Genomic DNA, 21,746 nt, shown 5'->3' with positions numbered 1-21,746 from the left:
CTGACAATGAAATATCTTGTCATAAATACATACACATTGTGAACTAAATCTAGGTTGTAACTAAGGTTGTGGGTTCGAGTCTCAGGCCGGCAATACCACGACCAAGGTGTGCTTGAGCAAGGCACCGAACCCCCCGACTGCTCCCTGGGCGCCGCAGCATAAATGTCCCCACTGCTCCAGGGGTGTGTGTGTGTGTGTACTTTGGATGGGTTAAATGCAGAGAACAAATTCTGAGTGTCACCGTACTTAGCCGTATGTCACTAAATATCTCTAATATTAATCTTGAATTTTGTATTTTTATATTATTCTTTATATTAACCTTTTGTTCTGTTTATGTTTTCTGTAAAGCTGCTTTGAGACGACGTCGACTGTAAAAAGCGCTACATAAATAAACTTGCATTGAAATCTAAAGCTGTAGATCAGACTTTCAGTGTGTAATAAACCTGTTTAACTCCTGTTACGTGTTGAGGAACACGAGATTAAAACATTCACCCTTCACTCGGACAGGAAGTGAAAGCTTTACAGCAGGAAATGAGCCCCATAGTAAACATTAAGGTTTACCATCAGTCACGCCATCAGCTTGTCATGACAAAGTGGAGCTACACCTGAGACCTGATCACAGCATGTTCTAATAAAGAGACAAACAAACACAGTGGGTGGGTTTCAGTTTAATGGCGTCGTATCAAACAGCTGTACATTTATTTGCCTTTCTTGGCCTTGATCTTCCTCAGGTAGAACTCCAGCTCCTTTCCCTCCAGAACGTAGCCATCAGCTCTACCACACTGTCCCGGCCTGGAAGAAAGGCATGCTGGGAAAAAAAAAAAAAGACAGGACAAACGGTCCTGGGTTAGTGATGTGTACAGAAGTGCAGTGTGGATTTCTGATGGACGTTCTAGTCAGAAAGTGGTAAGAGTTCATCACTGTGGTCTCAGTAGCAGAACTGGTTATAATTTCATCATGAGTTGCATTGTGGGAAATAAGACGTGAAGGTGTGGGATTAGTGTGAGCCTCACCGAGCAGCTTGCCCTGCTGGAACTGCTCGTCCAACAGAGGACTGATCTTGCTGTTCTTTCTGCGCTTGTCAAACTTCTTCTGCACCTTCTTCGATCTCTTCTTGTTCAGGATGTCCTCCTCCTCAGGGGTCTGTAGGAGAAAGCAGTGTGTAACAATATGACTAGGTTTGGTATTAGATATCTGGGAGATGTTCCACTGAACCTCATTCAGCATCTAATCTGACCTTCAGTCTTTCTCAGAGTGTTTGACTACATCATTGTGACTCAGGAGCAGAACTGGACACCAATCTCATCACAGAAAGACCATGTAACACTCCAACTACACCCCCCCCCCCCCCCTTTACAGCATTGACCTCATCCACACAAACTACGGTGTAGATCTGCACCTACAAGTAACTATAATCTCATCTGAGCTGAAGCAGGTTTTAGATGTTTAAGGCTGATAAATGAATGTTTTATTTAGTGTGTGATGTCACTAGGGGGCAGAATCGCTCCCAGCTCCACCACTCACTGTCCAATGTAATTCAGTAACTGGATTAGTGAATGAACAGCTGTTAATCTTCTGTTTTTATAGAGAATAAAACTCCACTTGTGATATTTATGTTAATGATGTACCTAAAAATGTAACTGAACCTAACACTTAGATGTTTAATCACACACACACACTAAAGAACAGAACTGGTGTCACAGAATAGAGGGTTGTGTGTTTAATATATAAAACAGTGAAACCTACCAGTTTGGCTCCCTTCTTGCGTCCCAGAGGCAGGGCATAGTGAGACTCGTACCACTGCCTGAAGGGGGCGCTGTCCACCAGGATCACACAGTTCTTCACCAGGGTTTTGGTCCTGACCAGCTCATTGTTGGAGGCATTGTAGACCACATCGATGATCCTGGTCTTACGGGTGCAGCCTACAATCACCAACACACAAACACCACACCTGATGTAATCAGCCCTTTTACACACACACTAAACTAAACCTAACTAACATTAATGTACCTCAAACAAACAAGTCATGATAAACCGACTTCATTGGTGTCCTTAAATTATGACATTTCAAATCAGTTACAAGAGTAAATATAATAGAGTACTATACTAACTATACAGAGTCATTTCTATACAGTATTTAAACATGAACTGATTCCACATTACACATAAAGGTTCCAGTCTAATTCTAATAAACTCATGTACTGCATTTGCCCAGTGATCTTTTATCCAGAGCCACTTACATTTATAGCACTTTCACACAACTGAGTAACTGAAGGTTAAGGGCCTTGCTCAGGGGCCCAGATGCAGTAGGTAGGTGGACCCGGGGTTCGAGCTGAGCTTCCTGATAAATTTGAGGAAAAACTTATTTACATAGGTTTGATTATGTAAATAGTGCCTGATTAAGAGAGAACTCATTACTGAGCTTTAGTACTGAACGTCCAGAGGATTTGATCTCAGGTCTTTTCATCAGAGTTGGAACATAAGTGTCACTCACATGCACTCAGTAGCAGAACTGGACATGGTATCATCATGGAAAAGACCTGAATGGACACTGAACGATGATGTAACTGCTGTACAGTGACACCCACACACACACTTACACTCTGAGCCCCAGGAGAAGTTGCCCACATCCAGACGGAGTGCACGGTATTTCTTATTCCCACCACGAACCCTCACTGTGTGGATGCGCTTTGGGCCAAGCTGGAACAGAATAAACGTAAGACATCGTTAACGACATCACAATAACCACATCACTAACACCACCATCATCATGTCCATGTGTCAGCGTAACTATGACCAATCCTAACATCGGAAGGTCCAAAGCTCTGACCAAAACGGTCAGATACAGACCCACCTAAGGACGTGTTTACATCACTCACATGGACACCATGCTGATCACCATGACAACAGTAGTCACAATTAACAATACGGAACCAAGTTTACAACATTATTTATGATACAATTAAGGAGCTTTACAGTGGATTTACTCTCAGTGTAAGTGTGTAGAAAGTGTGTAGACTTTCAGCTACAGAACAGTCTGAAAACTGACGCTATAAATGAGCCAATCAGTTTATTTGTGATGAACTCAGAGCTGAACTCTAACACAGATCAGGTGTTTTTACTCTGCATTACATTCATCTGATAAAACAAGTTCTTCAGTAAAGTTTCTTACAGAGCGTCACAGCAGTGTTCACCATCACAACTGAATCAGACTTCACATCTTCTAGCACTAAATGAATCCACAACATGTTCTGACGCTGACGAGTTTAACTCACTTAACCACAGAAATTCAGTATACTGTGTAGGCTCAGAACCTGCTGTGTAGGCTCAGAACCTGCTGTGTAGGCTCAGAACCTGCTGTGTAGGCTCAGAACCTGCTGTGTAGGCTCAGAACCTGCTGTGTAGGCTCAGAACCTGCTGTGTAGGCTCAGAACCTGCTGTGTAGGCTCAGAACCTGCTGTGTAGGCTCAGAACCTGCTGTGTAGGCTCAGAACCTGCTGTGTAGGCTCAGAACCTTCCACAGGGTCAGGCAGACCTCCACAACTGACAAAGCTCCTTCAGAGATCTCAGCTACATCAGATCAGTACCTTTGTGTTTGATGGAGGTCGTCCCAGCTCATACTTCCTCTTCTTGTGGACAGGTTTTCGCTTGCCGCCGGTCTTACGGCGTTTGTGCCAGTTGTCCCTTGAGATACCTTTAATATAAATACAAATAAAAGTCACAAGTTAGTGCTGAAATGATGAGGAGCAGATTAAAGGTTCAGTCTCACACTCGAGTGTTCAGTTCTCCAAGGTGAGTCTCAGCATGTGGCAGTCAGACTCAGCAATAAACTCATCACACACTCGAGTAATCACTATTATACATTATTACACACTATTACACCATAATACACTATTACACGACTATACACTATTACACACTGACACTTACACACTGCCACCTGGTCTGGGATCAGCACATTTACTTTAAGACCAACATTAGGTGATTATTATTAATATAACAGTAATTAACACCGAACATGTTGTACACAACACAGGACGATGATATTAACCCAAACATCAGTAAAAGTCTCTTCAGCGCCTCACGAAGCTAATCGGCTAACTAGCCCCAGGCCTGTGGACATGTTCGGTCACCTCACAACAAACAGGACGTTTAAACTAGACCAGAGTAAATAAACACAATGTACACTGTTTACTGCTCCTGAGAGTCTAAACAACAGAATAAACAGCAGTGAGAGACGAGAACACGGCGTGTAGACACACAGCGTGTAGACACACAGCGTGCTGCTACACACACACACACACACACACACACACACACACACACACAGCGCCGCCATCTTGTGTCGGTTTCTCTTTAAAATCATCACTAAATATAAAACACACATAAACATAATACAGGACCGAAGCCGTCGTCCTGAGTCTATTAAACACTCTGTAGGTGATATTACAGTTAAATATGGACTTTAACCACACAGATGACACCGGATTCCCCTCAGCAGCAGCAGGATAAACACGTACCCATTCTCAGGCGCCGGCTAGAAAGAGGGACCGCAAAGCATCATGGGCGCGTTTCAAGCGTCCACTTATCGCGAGATGCCGCGAGATTCGGAGAGAAGACACGAGTTCATCATACTGACCTGTTGTGTTGTGTGTTACATTAACATTATTATTAACATTATTAACATTAACATTATAAACAACAATAACATTAACATTAAACATTATTAACATTATAAACATTATTAACATTATAAACATTAACATTATTAACATTAACATTATAAACAACAATAACATTAACATTAAACATTATTAACATTAAACATTATTAACATTATAAACATTATTAACATTATAAACATTAACATTATTAACATTAACATTATAAACATTATAAACATTAAACATTATTAACATTAACATTATAAACTTTAACATTATTAACATTAACATTATAAACTTTAACGTTATAAACAACTATAACATTGTACATTAACATTAAACATTAACATTATAAACATTAAACATTATTAACATTATAAACATTAACATTATAAACATTAACATTATTAACATTAACATTATAAACATTATAAACATTAAACATTATTAACATTAACATTATAAACTTTAACATTATTAACATTAACATTATAAACTTTAACGTTATAAACAACTATAACATTGTACATTAACATTAAACATTAACATTATAAACATTAAACATTATTAACATTATAAACATTAACATTATAAACATTAACATTATTAACATTAACATTATAAACATTATAAACATTAAACATTATTAACATTAACATTATAAACTTTAACATTATTAACATTAACATTATAAACTTTAACGTTATAAACAACTATAACATTGTACATTAACATTAAACATTAACATTATAAACATTAGCATTATAAACAGTAAACATTAACATTATTAACATTAACATTATAAACTTTAACATTATAAACAACAATAACATTAACATTAAACATTATAAACATTAAACATTATTAACATTATAAACATTAACATTATAAACATTAACATTATAAACATTAGCATTATAAACATTAAACATTAACATTATTAACATTAACATTATAAACTTTAACATTATTAACATTAACATTATAAACTTTAACGTTATAAACAACTATAACATTGTACATTAACATTAAACATTAACATTATAAACATTAGCATTATAAACATTAAACATTAACATTATTAACATTAACATTATAAACTTTAACATTATAAACAACAATAACATTAACATTAAACATTATAAACATTAAACATTATTAACATTATAAACATTAACATTATAAACATTAACATTATTAACATTAACACTCTCTCTCTCTCATTCATCTTCTACCGCTTATCCGAACTACCTCGGGTCACGGGGAGCCTGTGCCTATCTCAGGCGTCATCGGGCATCAAGGCAGGATACACCCTGGACTTAACATTAACATTATTAACATTAACATTATAAACATTATAAACATTAAACATTATTAACATTATAAACATTAACATTATAAACATTAAACATTAACATTAATATTAGTAACATTATAAACAATAACCATAACATCAAACATTAACATTAAACATTATAAACATTAACATTATAAACATTAACATTATTAACATTAACATTATTAACATTAATATTATAAACATTAACATTAACATTATAAACATTATAAACATTAACATTGTAAACATTAACATTATTAACATTAACATTATAAACATTATAAACATTATAAACATTGTAAACATTAACATTATTAACATTAACATTATAAACATTAACATTATGAACATTAACATTATTAACATTAACATTATAAACAAAAACCATAACATTAAACATTAACATTAACATTAAACATTAACATTATAAACATTAAACATTAACATTACAAACATTAAACATTAACATTAAACATTAACATTATAAACATTAACATTAACATTAAACATTAACATTAAATATTAACATTAACATTAAACATTAACATTAACATAAACATTAAAACTGTCACATTTAAGTCAAAAGGTTTTTACTTCATAGAGGAATTTGCATGGAAAAAAATTCAGATTATTTGGAAAAATTCTCTATTTTTTTTACAACCAATCTGCTAATTTGTCTCATTGTGTTATATTATTGTAGATTATATAATCACACATTTTTATTAGTTTACTTGTTTGTTGTTTATTATAGATGAGCTATGATAAAGTTAAATTACAGCCCAGAAACACAGAATCATTGTAAAACATTTATTTCTTTAGTTTAATATTTAAATGGCAACAATTTTAAATTTCATTGTTCCTATGAAATGGGAAATAAAAGAGCGTCCAGACAATCAGACATCACCATCATGCATTAGGGTCATGATTCAGATTAAACTCTAACTTATGTGTTTTATCTAAATGTAAGAAAATAAAGAATTTATAAAACGATGTTTAGTCAAACATGATTAATGTAATATAGTTATAGAGATAAACAAAAATAAAGAACATGTTCTCTCTCATCTCAGAACCATCTGACTGATTTCTCTGATGAGATTTTAATTATATGTCCTTTAGTTGTTTATTTGAATCGAATCTTTGAATCAGCTCAAATTCTAAAAGATGTTTTGGCGACTAAACAACGGTCAACATATAACGTCTTTAGGATTTATTTTTAAATGAGAATAAACAAAACACCATTTCAGACATATTTAAAATCAAATTTTTGTACAAATCACAGCATGAATCAAGTCACATAAAATACAGATTCTACAACTCATATTTATTGTATTTCCCCTCACTTTGTGTTTAAACATTCAGAGGTGTGTACAGGTGTGTTGTGTAAGAGAATTCCTCTCCAGCTACTGTGTGAAGGCTGATCTGTCTTCTTATGTCTGTGTACACAAGATGGTCGCCGCACGTGGCCCCTGCAGTCATCAGACTCGTACTCGTATCAGGCCCCTGCAGTCATCAGACTCATACGTAGGCTCGTGTGCAGTAATGAAGTCTGTACTTCTGCTTTTTTTGATCAGATCTTTTCACGATCGCTTTGATAACTGACGACGTTCAGTTTATGGATCTAAGACAGCAAACACAATGAATAAAAAAATGTATTTAATGTGACTGGAATGAGAGTACTTTCGCTTTAAGAGGGTGGGTAGGATAATTACACAGGTGTTTAAAGTCTCGCGACTCTGAGAAACTATCGTTTGATCTCGTTCCCCCTGTGGTACAGTATGTGTGTGAGTTGGAAGGAACTGCTGCGACTAGTCTGTTACTAGATGTGTTGGTGTTGATCTGTCTTACATTCTGCGTTTAACTGCAGATAAAAACAGTTTTATAAAAGATCACAACATTCTCCTAGATCACTCACAAAATGACACAGGTATTCTGTTTTGCTGTGTACCTAGACAACGAACCAATATCACACATCCAACTTAATATCTCCTGAATTGCACATTTTGAAACATGCAAAATTGTCTGCATGTAAAGGATCAATGATGCAAGTTTGTTCTCTAGAGCTCTTTACTCTACAGGCTCTAAATACACGTTTGTTTCATGTTCAGAAGGAACTGCAGGAACAGTGACATCAGTAACATTTCACTGCAGATTCTGCATAAAATCTCCTGACTCTTCTGACCCTGTCTTATTGCTTCACAAACAACCAGTTTGCAATGTAACAGAAGAGCGAAAATCTTCAAAACCTTCAGATTTATGCTTCTGAGATATGTGGCTACTAAAAGTTGAAAGGACTTTTGTTGTCAGCTCACAACCTTTAAAAGGACAATTGACTGTGTCATGTCTCCTCAAATGATTTCTGAGATGGTTTAAAATCTGGGATGGCTGACAAACATCTTTGAAATCACATAATTCACATGAAAAATAAAAGTGGTCAGTAACTGCAGTGTGTTTGTGTGATCTTGTCGAATGTGTTTTTAACACACCTAAAGTTTTAAAAGTGCAGATGCAGTCAGTACACAAGCAAGGATGCTGCCAGGATCACGGTTGATAGTGTAACAAGAGGACCTCTCTGCTTCTGTGGGCAAATCTGTGATGCTTACACTGCAGTCCAAACCTGTCTATTGTAATAACTATAACTTACACAATAAAATCGTGTATTTTGTTACATTTCATTCATATTTTACAAAGTGATCTGAACATGATCTTCAAATGAAGCACGTTAGCTGTCTGAGCTCATTGGAAAATATCATTACATTCCTTAAACCAGCCTTTCAAAAACACAACTTTACATTATACGGTAAGCATTTGTGTAATAAAACTAAAAGGAAGGATGTTCTCTACCTGAACCAGAGAACATCCAGCCCCTTCTAAAATGCAGTTGATGAGGGGAAACCCTGTGCAAAATGCTATGGAAACAGACTGTGCATGTGCAATGACATGAAGTGAAATGCTTGAATTAAGAAATCAAAATATTACGTTTTCCCAACTTAATTTTATATTTTCAATGGACAAAATAGTAGTAAACATAGTTACATCTTTTTTATGAGTAAACTCAACACTGTGCTCAAAAATTTGTCCACCTAACTTATAATATTAAAGTGAGTTAACAGCGCTGATTTTTTTACAGCGTATTCATTTATCTGCATTATTACATCCTTACTCTCCTTCCAGAAGCCTAAGATCAGGCAACCAGAACCTCCTCATTGTTCTCTTCTCAAGACTTAGGCGTAGAGGAGATCGAGCTTTGTCACTGATTGGGCCTCAGCTTTGGAAAGATTTGCCCATAGAGTTAAGATTATCACCTCTCTGTCCATCTTTATGTCCCTTTTAAAAACATATCTGTTTTCTATGGCATATCTATAGTTTCCCTATCATTTTAATTTGGTTTAATCCTACATTTGTTCTTATTATTGCATGTTTTAGTGCTTTAGTCATTTTTTTCTCTCTTTGTGTATTATTATATTGTTTAATTCTATTTGATTTCATTATCTCTTGTCTTAGTATCATTTTTTTAGCCTGTCTTCTTGTCTTTTGTCCTGTAATGTCTTCTTGTCTTGTGTCTCACATTGTCTTCTTGTCTTGTGTCACACACCTTCTTCTTGTCTTGTGTTTCACACTGTCTTCTTGTCTTGTGTCTCACACCGTCTTCTTGTCTTGTGTCTCACACCGTCTTCTTGTCTTGTGTCTCACACCGTCTTCTTGTCTTGTGTCTCACACTGTGTACACCAGGTTGTACAGATACACTTTATGTGTGTAGGACTAACTGACTTCAGTCCTTATGTCTGTGATGTTCTGTGTAGCTCCCTGGTCCTGGAGGAACGTTGTGTCATGTCACTGTGTACTGTGTCACATATATATGGTGTAAGTGATAATAAAAACTACTTGACTCTTGTATATTGTTACTACTTCAGTTTTATGTTCCCTGACAGCTCTGTGCTTTTGCCTTGTATCGTGCTTCTCTGAAGCCTCTTCTGTTTTTGTTTCTGGACTTTCTTTTGTTTTCAGGTTTGACTGTTTTGTTCCTGTTAATCGTCTAGCTTGTTGTTTGTCTATTTTAGCTCTTTGCTTCCTCTCATAGTCTTTGCCTCTGACACACACAAATACACACAGACACGCACAGACACGCACACACACTCACCTACACATACACACACACACACACCTACACACACACTCACCTACACACACACACACATCTACACACACACACACACACACACACACACCCACCAACACACAGACACGCACACACACACACAAACATGTACAGAGGCATTAGTTTTCAGAAATCTCTTCTTGAAAACACATTGATCTGAATCTAGGAATCTGTCGGTAAGTTAATGATCAGTTCTTTAATGAGTCTTATTGAGGTTTTAGACAAAGTTAATAAAAGTAAACAATGTTTTTCCCCTAAATCCTGTGTATTAGTTATTTCTATTAGAGTAATAATGTTAGATTGTAGCATCAGAAATGACAGCAGAGTGAATTAATAATTTACAGAAATGTTCACAAACCACCGCACAACTATTGAGTAATAAACGTTCCCTGAACTTCTGGTGTTCATTACAAACCAGGAACACTTTCAGTTCAGTTGATGAGACGCTTTGTGACGCTGACGGTCAGCAGCAGCTTTAGTTTAGTGTACAAACACACTGAAGGTAAGAAACTCTGAGATTTAACAAGTTTTTTAAATATATATTAAACATTTACTGCTTTTACACATTTATTCTTTAAATTTCCATGAATTAATTTATATAGATGTTGTAGCACTAATCACTGATGACAAATAAGATAATAATAATATTATGTAATTATTAGATTTTACTCATTTTCGACAGTGTTGTAATGTAATGCAATGTTGTACTTAAGTAGAAATGTCACGTATCTGTACTTTACTTTTACTTTTATTTAAATTTATGTCAACTTTCACTTTTACTTCACTACATTTCCGGGATAAAATGTATACTTTTACTCCGCTATATTTCCACTAAGCATCTTCGTTACTCGTTACTACAAGATAAAATAAAATAAAAACAAAATTAAAAAAATAATAAAATTGCGACTGCATTAAGGGAGGTTTAGTGAATCACTGCTCCTATTACATTACGCAGCTCCGCACGCACTATTTCAGCGTAATGTTACCAAAAGGAGGCGGAAGCACAACTGAACCTGAGCCACAATGAGCCACATCATACACATGGGCACACATGGGCACACATGATCATCACCTTTTTTCCTGCCATTTTGAGAGCGAACTTGACACAAATTGTTTACTCAAATGATCTTGATCCTACTGGGAAACTTTGAGGTATTTTCATCCCACTCACATGCGCGTTTGACGAAATATTTAACTCAAGCGAAGTGAACACACACAATAAAAAGACACACAAACTTCGATATGAACGTAAGAACCGCACGAAACCGGGCAAAGAGCCGCGGTTTAGCCTCCTCTGTCGTAGACGACCACCCTGACGATAGTGGTGAAGTCGGTGAACAGGGTGAAGAAGATAACGTTACACACGTGGCCGTATTTGCAAGAAATGTTTCTGTACATTGGAATGAAAGATTCTTCCTACCGGATGAAGTGTCTCTTATGTCTACTGAAAATCACTGAAATTTTACTTTTTACTTTTACTTCAAATACTTAAGTACATTAAATATCAGAAAATGACTTTTGATCCTTAAGTACAGTAAATATCAGATACTTTAAGACTTTTACTTGAGTAATATTCTAAAAGGTGACTTTCACTTCTACTAAAGTCTTTTTCTAGCACGATACTTGTACTTTTACTCAAGTATTGTTTTCTACTACTTTATACAACACTGGTTTTCGATATCAGTCTGCAGACTCTAAGTATATGTGGGATAAAAATAATTGCATTATAAAGTATATATAATGTTATAATATAATGGGTTTTTTTGTTTTTTTGTTTTTAATATTTCTCTGTAATGACCTGAGTGAATTTTTGTATTGATCTTCTAAATTGCTACAGTATGATACTATGAACTTTCTTTCTTTCTCTCTCTCTCTCTCTCTCTCTCTCTCTCTCTCTCTCTCTCTCTCTCTCTCTCTCTCTTTCTCTCTTGCTCTCTCTTTCTCTCTCTCTCTCTCTCATCATGACTGTAGTGTCTTCACTGGCTTTAGTGATAATTACTGAAGTCCTAAGAGGTCTGTTATTTTTCCCATTGACTAAAACAAACAATAAAAAACTTTGGGTATGCAAGACCCAAGACCTGCCCACTGCTGCCATCAACCCAGGTTTGTACTCTTAGTGAAGTGAAGCTGTAAAGCTACAGTAGACGGAGACATTCTGTACAACTGAGTGCTACAGAATTTGTAGCTACAGTTTGAAGAAGAAACATGTATGGGTGTGATGTTCAGGGGGCACATACTTTTGGCCATATAGTGTATCCTAGTAAGATACAAAACATATCCCCTTCATCTTTATTATCAAAAGCTAATTAAAGGAACATTTTTCTGCACATTTCTGAGTAAACAGGATAGAAGAACACACATAATGTGTAGAACATCCATGATGCTACAACCCCAGTGACCAGGACATGTGAACAGTTTACTGCTTACCTGAAACAGCTTTTTCATGTCATGCTATTTCATTCTAATTTCTGTCTTAGAGTCATGGAGAGCGTGCGTAAGAACAAGGTCTTTCTGATCGACACTCTGTCCACCGATGCCAGCATCTGTTTACAGTACGTTCAGAGCAAGGAAATCATCACCATGCGTGACTACAAGAACCTTAACCATCCCAACCACACTCAAGAGAAGATCATCATTAACCTTCTGGATATCCTGACGAACAAAGGTGACGAGACGTGCCGTAAATTCCTGAAGCTGCTGGAGGAAGAAGAGGTTCAGAAGGATTTCCCTCAGCTGAAGAAGCTCTTCACACCTGATTCAAGTAATTTTACATGAAACATACAGATGTATCTGTGTTTTAGAGACAGTTGTTAATGAGTCTGTTCTTCTGTTGTTCTCTTTACAGAAACTGCAGTCCCAGTCCCAGAAGAGGTCATTATAATACAGACACGTAGTTCATGCTGTGTTTATCTACGGTTCTGTACAGTCAGAGTCAAGTCTGATTTATTTTCTGCTCTAAAAAATTCTCACTGTTTTAAACTTCATGTCTCCATACCTGCAGTTCCACTCCACAATTAGGATGTTAACAGAAATGTGCACCTCAATTCAGGAGAACTTAGACCTGAAGAGTGAAAAGGAAATGAACCTACTGTCATAAAGTGTGTGTTTGTACATTCACATTTACAGCATGTGACACTCTCTTATCCAGAGCGACGTACAAAAGTGCTTAAGTCTCTATTATTGAATACATTAACTCTGGGTCACTAGGTTACAGACGTAAGATACCATGAGGCTAAAACTCTGTTCAAAGTTGTTGTGTTTTTTTTTAATTTTGTAATTTTCAAAAAGAGTCTTCTTGTATACTTACTTCTTACCCTGAGAGATGGTGGGACCAGTGGTTCAGTGCTGTAGATCTGAGGGTGTGAGGTGCAGTGTGAGGAGTGATGAGGGCTTTGAGGTAAGAGGGAATTTGGCAAGAATCAGTGTTTAAATCTGATGTGTTCAGCTACAGGATCCAGTGGAGGAACACAGCAGTGTGGTGGTGTGAGAACTTAGGCAGGTTGAAGACATGAATTGTGTTCAGGGGTCACGGTGGCTTAGTGGTTAGCACGTTCGCCTCACGCCTCCAGGGTTGGGTGTTCGATTCCCGCTTCCGCCTTGTGTGTGTGGAGTTTGCATGTTCTCCCCGTGCCTCGGGGGTTTCCTCCGGGTACTCCGGTTTCCTCCCCCGGTCCAAAGACATGCATGGTAGGTTGATTGGCATCTCTAAATTGTGTGCCCTGCGATGGTTTGGCACTCCGTCCAGGGTGTATCCTGCCTTGCTGCCCAATGACGCCTGAGATACGCACAGGCTCCCCGTGACCCGAGAATAGTTCGGATAAACGGTAGAAAATGAATGAATGAATGAATTGTGTTAATATGTAGACCTGATAGAGTGAGCTGCAGTAGTCCAGTGTTGACATGACAAGAGACTGAACAAGTACCTGAGCAGCCTGTGTGGGGAAAAATGACTGAATCCTTCTGATGTTGTAGAGAAGGAGATTACAACATTATGCAGGGATATTGCAAGATCATGACCTGGGATGAGTTTTTCTGGGATTGAGCTTCAACTGATGAGCCGTCATCCATGATGAAATTTCTGCCAGACATGCTGAGATCTGATCAGAAGCTGTGGTATCTGAGGGTGGGAAAGAGAAGATATGTTGTGTATCATCACCATAGCAGTGGTAAGAGAACCCATGTGAGGAAATAACTTCACCAAGAGAGTGAGTATACAGGGAGAAAAGAAGAGGACCAAGTACTGAGCTCTGTGGGACACCAGTGGAGAGTCTGTGTGGAGCAGATGTCGCTCCCCTCCATGTTACTTGATATGAGCATCCTTCCAGGTAGGAAGTGAACCATTCCCAAGCTGATCCGCAAATCCCAAGACTCCTGAGGGTGGACAAGAGAGTCTTGTGGTTGACCGTATCAAACGCTGCTGAAAGGTCAAGGAGGATAAGGACGGATGACAGTTTGGCTGATCTAGCAGCATGTAGTTTCTCAGAGACATCCAAAAGGGCTGTCTCTGTGGAATGAGCTGCTTTAAAGCCAGACTGTTGGGATCTTGGAGGTTGTTCTGTGTGAGATAGACAGACAGATGATTATAGACAATGTGTTCAAGAATTTTTGAAAGAAACGAGAGAAGTGACACCGGTCTGTAGTTACTGATGTCTGATGGATCCAGAGCAGGTTTCTTCAGGATGGGAATAACCCTTGCTCTCTTGAAGGAAGTTTGTTACTTGACCAGATGTTAGGGATACATTGATGATTGTGGTGATGAAGGGCAGAAGGTCTGGAGCATAGTGGAAGGGAGTGTATACAGGTGGGAGGATTGGCAAGACTGGGTGAGATGTAAAATCTGCTGCTACAGTTGAGAAATGCGACAACGAAGGAGTGGGGAAATCCATACTGTGAAATGTACAGGGGTAACCAAGCGAGCAAGCTTCAAAGTCTGGGAGGATGAAGCAGGTGAATCCAAGGGATTGAGTAGAGAAGAGAAGATGGTGTGGAGCTTACAAGGGTCGTGTGCCGTGTGCTTGTCCTTGTAGAAGGAAGTCTTGGCAGAAGTCACGTCTGAAGAGAACTTGGCTAGGAGTTTACAGTAATCTGCAACAAATTGTGATTTCTTCCACTTTCTCTTAGATGATCTTAGCTTTCTTCGATTGTTACACAACACATCTGAAAGCCAAGGAGAAGAACAATACGTTTTCTTGCATTTAGTGGACAGAAGGCAGAGAAGGTCCATGGTTGAGGAAAGAGAGCAGAGGAAAGTGTCTGTGGCTGAGTCCAGGACATTTCCTAATTTGTGTGTGCGGAGGTAGCTGTTGATCGTCAGAGCGAATGAGCCGAGAAGAGTCAGGAGGGAAGAAGATTGAAGCTTGTCAGATGGGAGGTTTAAGTGACCAAGCACTGTCAGAGGGGTTGCTGCCAGAAGAGAAATCACTGAGCAGTGTGTAAACTTCTTCCAGGAAATCTCCTAGGGGACCAGGAGGGCGGTAGATCACAGTGATGAAGGCTGATTGGAGATGTGACTGAAATGGCATGGAATACAAAAGAGATAAAAGAGACAAGAGGAGGGGTGTGAAACACCATCTCCTTGACAACAGTAGCCCTGTACCACCACCCCTGCCCGTTTCTCATGGTGAGTGAAGAAGAGGATAGACAGCTGGTGTAGCAGTGTTCTGTGGGGATATCCAGGTCTCACTTAGTGCTGGAAAGTTAAAGGAGTGGTAGGAACCTAAAGCCGAGATAAAATCAGCTTTCCTTCCTGTTTGAGACTCACACAACAGAGGAGGGTAGATGAGGTTACATGTGACATGTGACCTCTGCTCTGTAGACAAGAGCGCCAGTGATGGTAAGAGGTGAATACAGAGATGGGTTTGAGACGCATATCTGCAGTCAACCAGAGTGAGCTTTAAAATATGGTTTGATTAAATAGACCAAAACAGTTCTAGACACTTAATAACCTACTGTAGTATTAAAGCACTCTGTTTGTAGCCTTTTATAACATTATAGTAAAAGCAGTTATGTGTATAAATATGTATATGAGATATGTAATTAAAATGTGTTTCAGACTGGAGAGTATAAAATGTCCAGCATGCCTCGTGGTGTGTGCCTGATCATCAACAACATGAAGTTTGATCAACCTCGTCGGGGATCTGAGAAAGATGAAGGTAGATTTATTAGATTTATACCTTCAGAGTGTCAGTGCAGTCCGTCTTTACTCATTGCTTTACTAATTCACTTAAAATTCATTCAGATTAATTTTATTTGACGGAAACCAAAACAAATAAACAAAAATAAACAACAACATAACCAGTCACACCAGATGGCCTCTGGTGGTGGGACAGGGAAATGTCCATCAGCCCCTGATCAGTCCTGTGAGAACAGACTCTAACAATTCTTTTCTCATGTTTCTCTATCAGAGTCTCTCAAAAAGGTGTTTGAATGGCTGGGCTTCTCGGTAGAGGTGAACAGGGACCAAACCGCAGAACAGATGAAGGACATCCTCAGGAAATACAGCAGACACAATCACGAAGGTGACTGCTTCGTGTGCTGCATCCTCAGCCATGGCGACTCTGACGGGGTTCAAGGAACAGACCGAAAGTTCGTCCGAGGATCTGATATCTTCGACCCTTTTAACGGAACCTTCTGCCCCAGTCTCATCAATAAGCCCAAAGTGTTCTTCATCCAGGCCTGCCGTGGAGAGCAGTACCATCAACAGGTTAAAGTCCAGTCAGATGGCCATGTGGAGGAGAAAGCAGAAGAAGAAGGAGAAGAATTAGAAGCTGATGCTGTGCAGATCACCATCCCAGCTGGGGCTGACGTCCTGGTGGCTCGGTCCACTGTTAAAGGCTTCTTCTCATTTAGGCAGTCTTCTGGTTCCTGGTTTATCCAGTGTTTGTGTGAACAGTTAAAAATGTGCTGTGAGAGGTAAGAAGGGACTCAGTAAAGTAAAAATGTTGTACAGGGGGTAGAAATAAAGTCAGGTTTTAAAGTGAACACACACCTGTCCTAATTTACACCACAGCTAATTACTGGGCAGTTGTTTTAACACTTTTATCCAGCAGTTTATCTTGAATCACTTCCTGAAATATGAAGTAACTCAGCAGTTCAATGTGAGCTGAACCTCTGCAGTCGTGTTCACTTGATGTCCAGACATCATCCTGACAATTAGACCGTGATGATGAGCAGAGACTCGTCACGTCTCGTGTGCTGTAGTGAGAGTGTCATCCTGACACTAACATTCTTTGTCTATTGCTGTTGTTCCTCAGGGGTGAAGACATCCAATCCATCCTTCTGAAGGTCAATGATGAAGTCAGTCGAAAAGCTGGAAGACACATGAATAACGACGCCAAACAGATGCCAGTGCAAAAGGTCACCCTGAGAAAGAAGCTGGTGTTCCGTGTGCCGCAGTAGAACATGTTTATAACCAACGCAGCAGAACCTTCCAACATGACCACCTCTTTACAGCTGATGATAAAAACACCACAACAGAAATCTACAACAATAATGGGCCTCATTTCTCAGTCCTGTAGGAAAGCTGTGTGTAAAAGTTTGCACCAATAATCAATTCTCCTGAAATTCTAGTAGTTTAAGAAACCATCTTGTTTTCTTCTGTAGGTTACGAGACACACTGCAGCTCACGTGCCCTAGTCCACACCCACAAAACTCCATCAAACACAAACACTTCTTATTTTAATGATTGATCTTATTTGTCTTTATGGATTTATGTTGGCTTGCATTCTTTCATTCTTAAACGTTTAATATATACTTTGTTCATGCCATTAATATCAACATTGTTGTATAAATCAAGTCAAACCTAACATTAGTCTTACACAAATATACAGACTCAAGGGAAAGGAAACAAACGTGTGTAAATTCTCCTGTCATTAAATCTGTATGAGAAATGAGGCCTAATCTCAGGAAAGTACAATAACTATTAAATTACACATAATAAAGTGAAGCACAAATGACTTCTTTTTTTTAGAATGAAACATTTTAAATGTTTATCATTTTTATTCTGTATTTCTGTGAAGCTTCGGTGTGACATTGTTCACTGTTAAAATGTCAGAAATAAAACTGAACTGAATAAATGTAGACGCTTCGTGATCCATCAGACACGAGATGTTTCACACTGTGGGACTCGACAGTGACAATAAACAACAGCTTGTTGTAAGAATGGTGGGTAGAATGGATGAGGAAGGAAATGAACAGGTAACTTCATGCTCATTAGATAAACCTTATCAATGCTATTCAACTTCAAAACCCTGCTCTCATATTCCCATAGAAAAGAAAAGATTAAGGCTACAAATACCAGTAAACGTAGTGCTAGGAGAAAAGAGAAGCATAAAAGAGAATTGAAAAAGCAGCAGAAGAAATAAAACAACTGTTGAATAAAATAAAGAAAACGAAGCTTGAGGAATGAAGAAATCAGTGGATGATGAAGAAGACACTGAGGGATCAGACGCTGTACCTAGACAGCTGGAAGAAGATTCCAAAAGGAAAGAAGATTATAATGCATCCTGTTTTATTGTTTTCTTTTCAGATGTTCAAAAGAATTCTGAAATGCTACACTTTTTTATAATCATGTATTCTCCTGTAATAGAACTGATAAGATTAATATTTGACTGTAAACTTAGATGAAAGCTGTATCTTTTAGTGAAAGCTTAAAAGCCCACTGTATTCACTGGGAGAAATCTGCACGCGAAGTGTTTAATGTTTGCTGTCGAATTCGGCGGTGAGAGAAAGCTTCAGTCACATATAATCACAGCCTGGCAGTTGCAGCGAGTTAACTGTAACCATATAACCACATATAGAAGTGTTAACCTTGAAGATAAGGAAAAAACATTAGTAGCACTCTGAGGGTCGCCATTGAGAAATGTTTGTCGAGAAAACCCAAGGGGGCCACAACCGACAACCGTAATGACACAGAATGTATAAAAGTTTGTCTTGAATCACATTGTGTGTGCATTCTATTATAAACAGCCTTAGTGCATGTGATACTCTGTGTGTATCACTCTGAGTGTTTCACCTAAGTCTGACTCCTTCATCTAAAGATTCAAACAATAGATTAAGTAGAAGACCTTGGAGAGGAGCCTTTGTTAGAAGACCGAGGGACTTCAAAGGACACCTGCGTTCAAGTTAAGACCAACTCTGATAGTTGATCTTGTGTTTTCAGACTAACCCGTACAAACTAGGACACATTCCTTAGTGGGAGAGCAGAAGGGTTTCCTACACAATCCGAAAACATGTCACTAAGGGACACGTACGTCAGTGTAAATGACTTCAAGCTCAAAGAAGAAACTCAGAAATCTGCAGATTTAATGTATTTCATGATTACATGTGGAAACAACTTGCACATGTATTATTATTATTATTATTATTAAACCATGTGACATTTTAGTGACATCCAACATTAATTTTACAGTGAAATTCAAAAAGTACATTTTATTTTTGCAGTTTAAAACTTTTACACATTACCCACAATGCTGTTCACCTCTCAGCAGATAAGATCCATGTTTTCAGGTGTGCACATGGAGGCAAACTGAACACTACAGGACAATTTAAATCTTTACAGCTGATTAATGTCTCATCGTGTGGTTCGTTCAGCTGGTTATGACTTTTACTATAAAATAAAGACTCTGATGAGACGATACGACTGATGTGAAAGATGACAGTCAGTGATACAGTGAGTCTGAAGGAAAAGTGGAAAAGCGACAGATTGATATTAAACTCAGAGAACGTTAAAATGTTATATGTTGTCATGGTGACAAAGAATGGCAAATCACTATGGAGAATCCCAAAAAACTTTGATTTCTGACAGATTTAGTGAAAAGAAAACTGAAACAAAGGTAAGAGGACACGTGAGATCACTGTGCATCACTGCAGAATAAACTGCAATCATTTTTAATGGGTTTTATTTTGTTTATATGGGGCAGTTGAGCTGTGTCCAGCTGCGTCCAGGTGTGTCCAGGTGTGTCCAGCTGTGTCCAGCTGTGTGTTACAGATTCTGATGAAGAATGTGGTGTGTATCAGTCACTCTTCCCATGGACTCATGTCTGTGTCGATGGCCACACAGTTATACGCAGCATAGCGAAGTTTCTCCTCACACACCTTGGCACTGTGAACACACACACACACACACACACACACACACACAGAGTTTAAGAAAATAAATTACAACCTTTAAACTAGATCAAAACCATAAATCCAGGTAATAATGTGCATGTTAAATAGAGAGGGATAAAAGTCACCTCGGGTATTTTGGTAAATAAAGTGTGCTGGAACACGTAGAGGACTGAGGGAGAGCATCTGTGGTTTCAGATCTGGGTAAAAGAACACAATAAACACATTAAAGTGAAGCAAGGGAACAAACACACACACACACACACACACACACACACACACACACACACAGAAAGACACACACAGAAAGACACACACACAGAAAGACACACACACACAGAAAGACACACACAGAAAGACACACACACACAGACAGACACACACACACAGACAGACACACACACACAGACAGAAAGCCACACAGACAGAAAGCCACACACACACAGAAAGCCACGCACACACAGAAAGCCACGCACACACAGAAAGCCACACACACACAGAAAGCCACACACACACAGAAAGCCACACACACACAGAAAGCCACACACACACAGAAAGCCACACACACACAGAAAGCCACACACACACAGAAAGCCACACACACACAGAAAGCCACACACACACAGAAAGCCACACACACACAGAAAGCCACACACACACAGAAAGCCACACACACACAGAAAGCCACACACACACAGAAAGCCACACACACAGAAAGCCACACACACACACACACAGAAAGACACACAGACACACACACACACACACACACACACACATACAGACAGACAGACAGACACACAGACAGACAGACACAAAGACAGACACACACACACACACAGAAAGACACACACACACAGACACACAGACAGACATACACACAGACAGACACACAGACAGACACAGACACACACACACACAGACACACACACACAGAAAGACACACACACAGACACACACAAATACAGACAGACAGTTACCCTTGTTTATCAGGGAAGATGTAGATGGGTGCAGGAAGACGACTTCGGCCGGTCACAAACCTCAGGAATCTGCTGCGGTCCTCTGACAAATAAACACAAGTCACATTGTTCAGGTTGAGTCATACAGAAAGTTCAGAGTGCTGCACTGTTAGACACCTGACAAAAACCTGTAACACACACCTAACACTCATCTGTGTGTGTGTGTTACTGACCATTAGTGAAGTTGGTCAGCGCCTCCCACAGGTGCTGCACTCTGACATCATTCTGTTCCAGATCCTCATAACGAGCTGAGAGAGAGCGAACACCATCGTTACTACAAACACTGTCACTATTCCAAACACCTCACAGTCAGATTAAATATAAATGAATGATTTTTACAGGATTGGTAACAGACTAATGTGATAGAACAGAGCAGTGACTCACTCAGGCGTTTAAGGGCTTCCACAGAGATCTCTGGATCTCCACACACTTTCTTCTCCACTTCCTGCCATGTCAGAAGA

General features: G+C 38.6%; 3 protein-coding genes and 1 non-coding gene across 8 annotated transcripts in view; 1 reads left to right on the top strand and 3 right to left on the bottom strand.

Annotated features, from left to right (window-relative positions):
* Positions 1-652: 652 nt before the first annotated feature.
* rps8a (ribosomal protein S8a) lies at positions 653-4,625 on the bottom strand. Its single transcript, XM_060888512.1, has 6 exons — positions 4,521-4,625; positions 3,588-3,694; positions 2,601-2,700; positions 1,747-1,922; positions 1,014-1,143; positions 653-808 (listed from the first exon to the last, which is right to left on the bottom strand). The coding sequence occupies exons 1-6, from the start codon at positions 4,522-4,524 to the stop codon at positions 699-701; spliced, it is 627 nt and encodes a 208-aa protein (XP_060744495.1). The 5' UTR covers positions 4,525-4,625; the 3' UTR covers positions 653-698.
* On the bottom strand, positions 2,776-2,882 carry LOC132858607 (small nucleolar RNA SNORD46). The gene has a single exon (XR_009649642.1). It is a non-coding gene; the product is annotated as a small nucleolar RNA SNORD46 (small nucleolar RNA).
* A 5,570-nt stretch (positions 4,626-10,195) lies between the features above and the next one.
* On the top strand, positions 10,196-18,238 carry LOC132858357 (caspase-8-like). 3 transcript variants are annotated; one of them, XM_060888663.1, is made up of 8 exons: positions 10,197-10,335; positions 10,578-10,661; positions 12,131-12,262; positions 12,637-12,920; positions 13,005-13,030; positions 16,212-16,311; positions 16,564-17,071; positions 17,413-18,238. In XM_060888663.1, exons 3-8 carry the CDS (start codon positions 12,222-12,224, stop codon positions 17,555-17,557), a joined length of 1,104 nt encoding a protein of 367 aa, XP_060744646.1. In that variant the 5' UTR covers positions 10,197-10,335; positions 10,578-10,661; positions 12,131-12,221; the 3' UTR covers positions 17,558-18,238. The 3 variants fall into 3 exon arrangements, with proteins under 3 accessions (XP_060744648.1, XP_060744646.1, XP_060744647.1); XM_060888664.1 differs by lacking the exon at positions 12,131-12,262 and having other exon boundaries at positions 10,200-10,335; XM_060888665.1 differs by lacking the exons at positions 10,578-10,661; positions 12,131-12,262 and having other exon boundaries at positions 10,196-10,335.
* A 1,194-nt stretch (positions 18,239-19,432) lies between these two features.
* hectd3 (HECT domain containing 3) overlaps positions 19,433-21,746 on the bottom strand; it is a 17,449-nt gene continuing 15,135 nt past the window's right edge. For all 3 annotated transcript variants that reach the window (XM_060888660.1, XM_060888662.1, XM_060888661.1), the window contains exons 17-21: positions 21,670-21,746; positions 21,459-21,533; positions 21,247-21,328; positions 20,395-20,466; positions 19,433-20,261 (exon numbers count right to left, since the gene is read on the bottom strand). The exon at positions 21,670-21,746 is cut by the window's right edge and continues 53 nt beyond it. In XM_060888660.1, coding sequence (XP_060744643.1) covers positions 20,177-20,261; positions 20,395-20,466; positions 21,247-21,328; positions 21,459-21,533; positions 21,670-21,746 — 391 coding nt within the window. In that variant the 3' untranslated portion in view covers positions 19,433-20,176. The remainder of the gene's footprint in view (positions 20,262-20,394; positions 20,467-21,246; positions 21,329-21,458; positions 21,534-21,669) is intronic.

This window comes from Tachysurus vachellii, chromosome 15 (assembly GCF_030014155.1).
Source record: "Tachysurus vachellii isolate PV-2020 chromosome 15, HZAU_Pvac_v1, whole genome shotgun sequence".
Classification (NCBI taxonomy): domain Eukaryota; kingdom Metazoa; phylum Chordata; class Actinopteri; order Siluriformes; family Bagridae; genus Tachysurus; species Tachysurus vachellii.
This window is presented reverse-complemented; position numbering and strand designations above follow the sequence as displayed.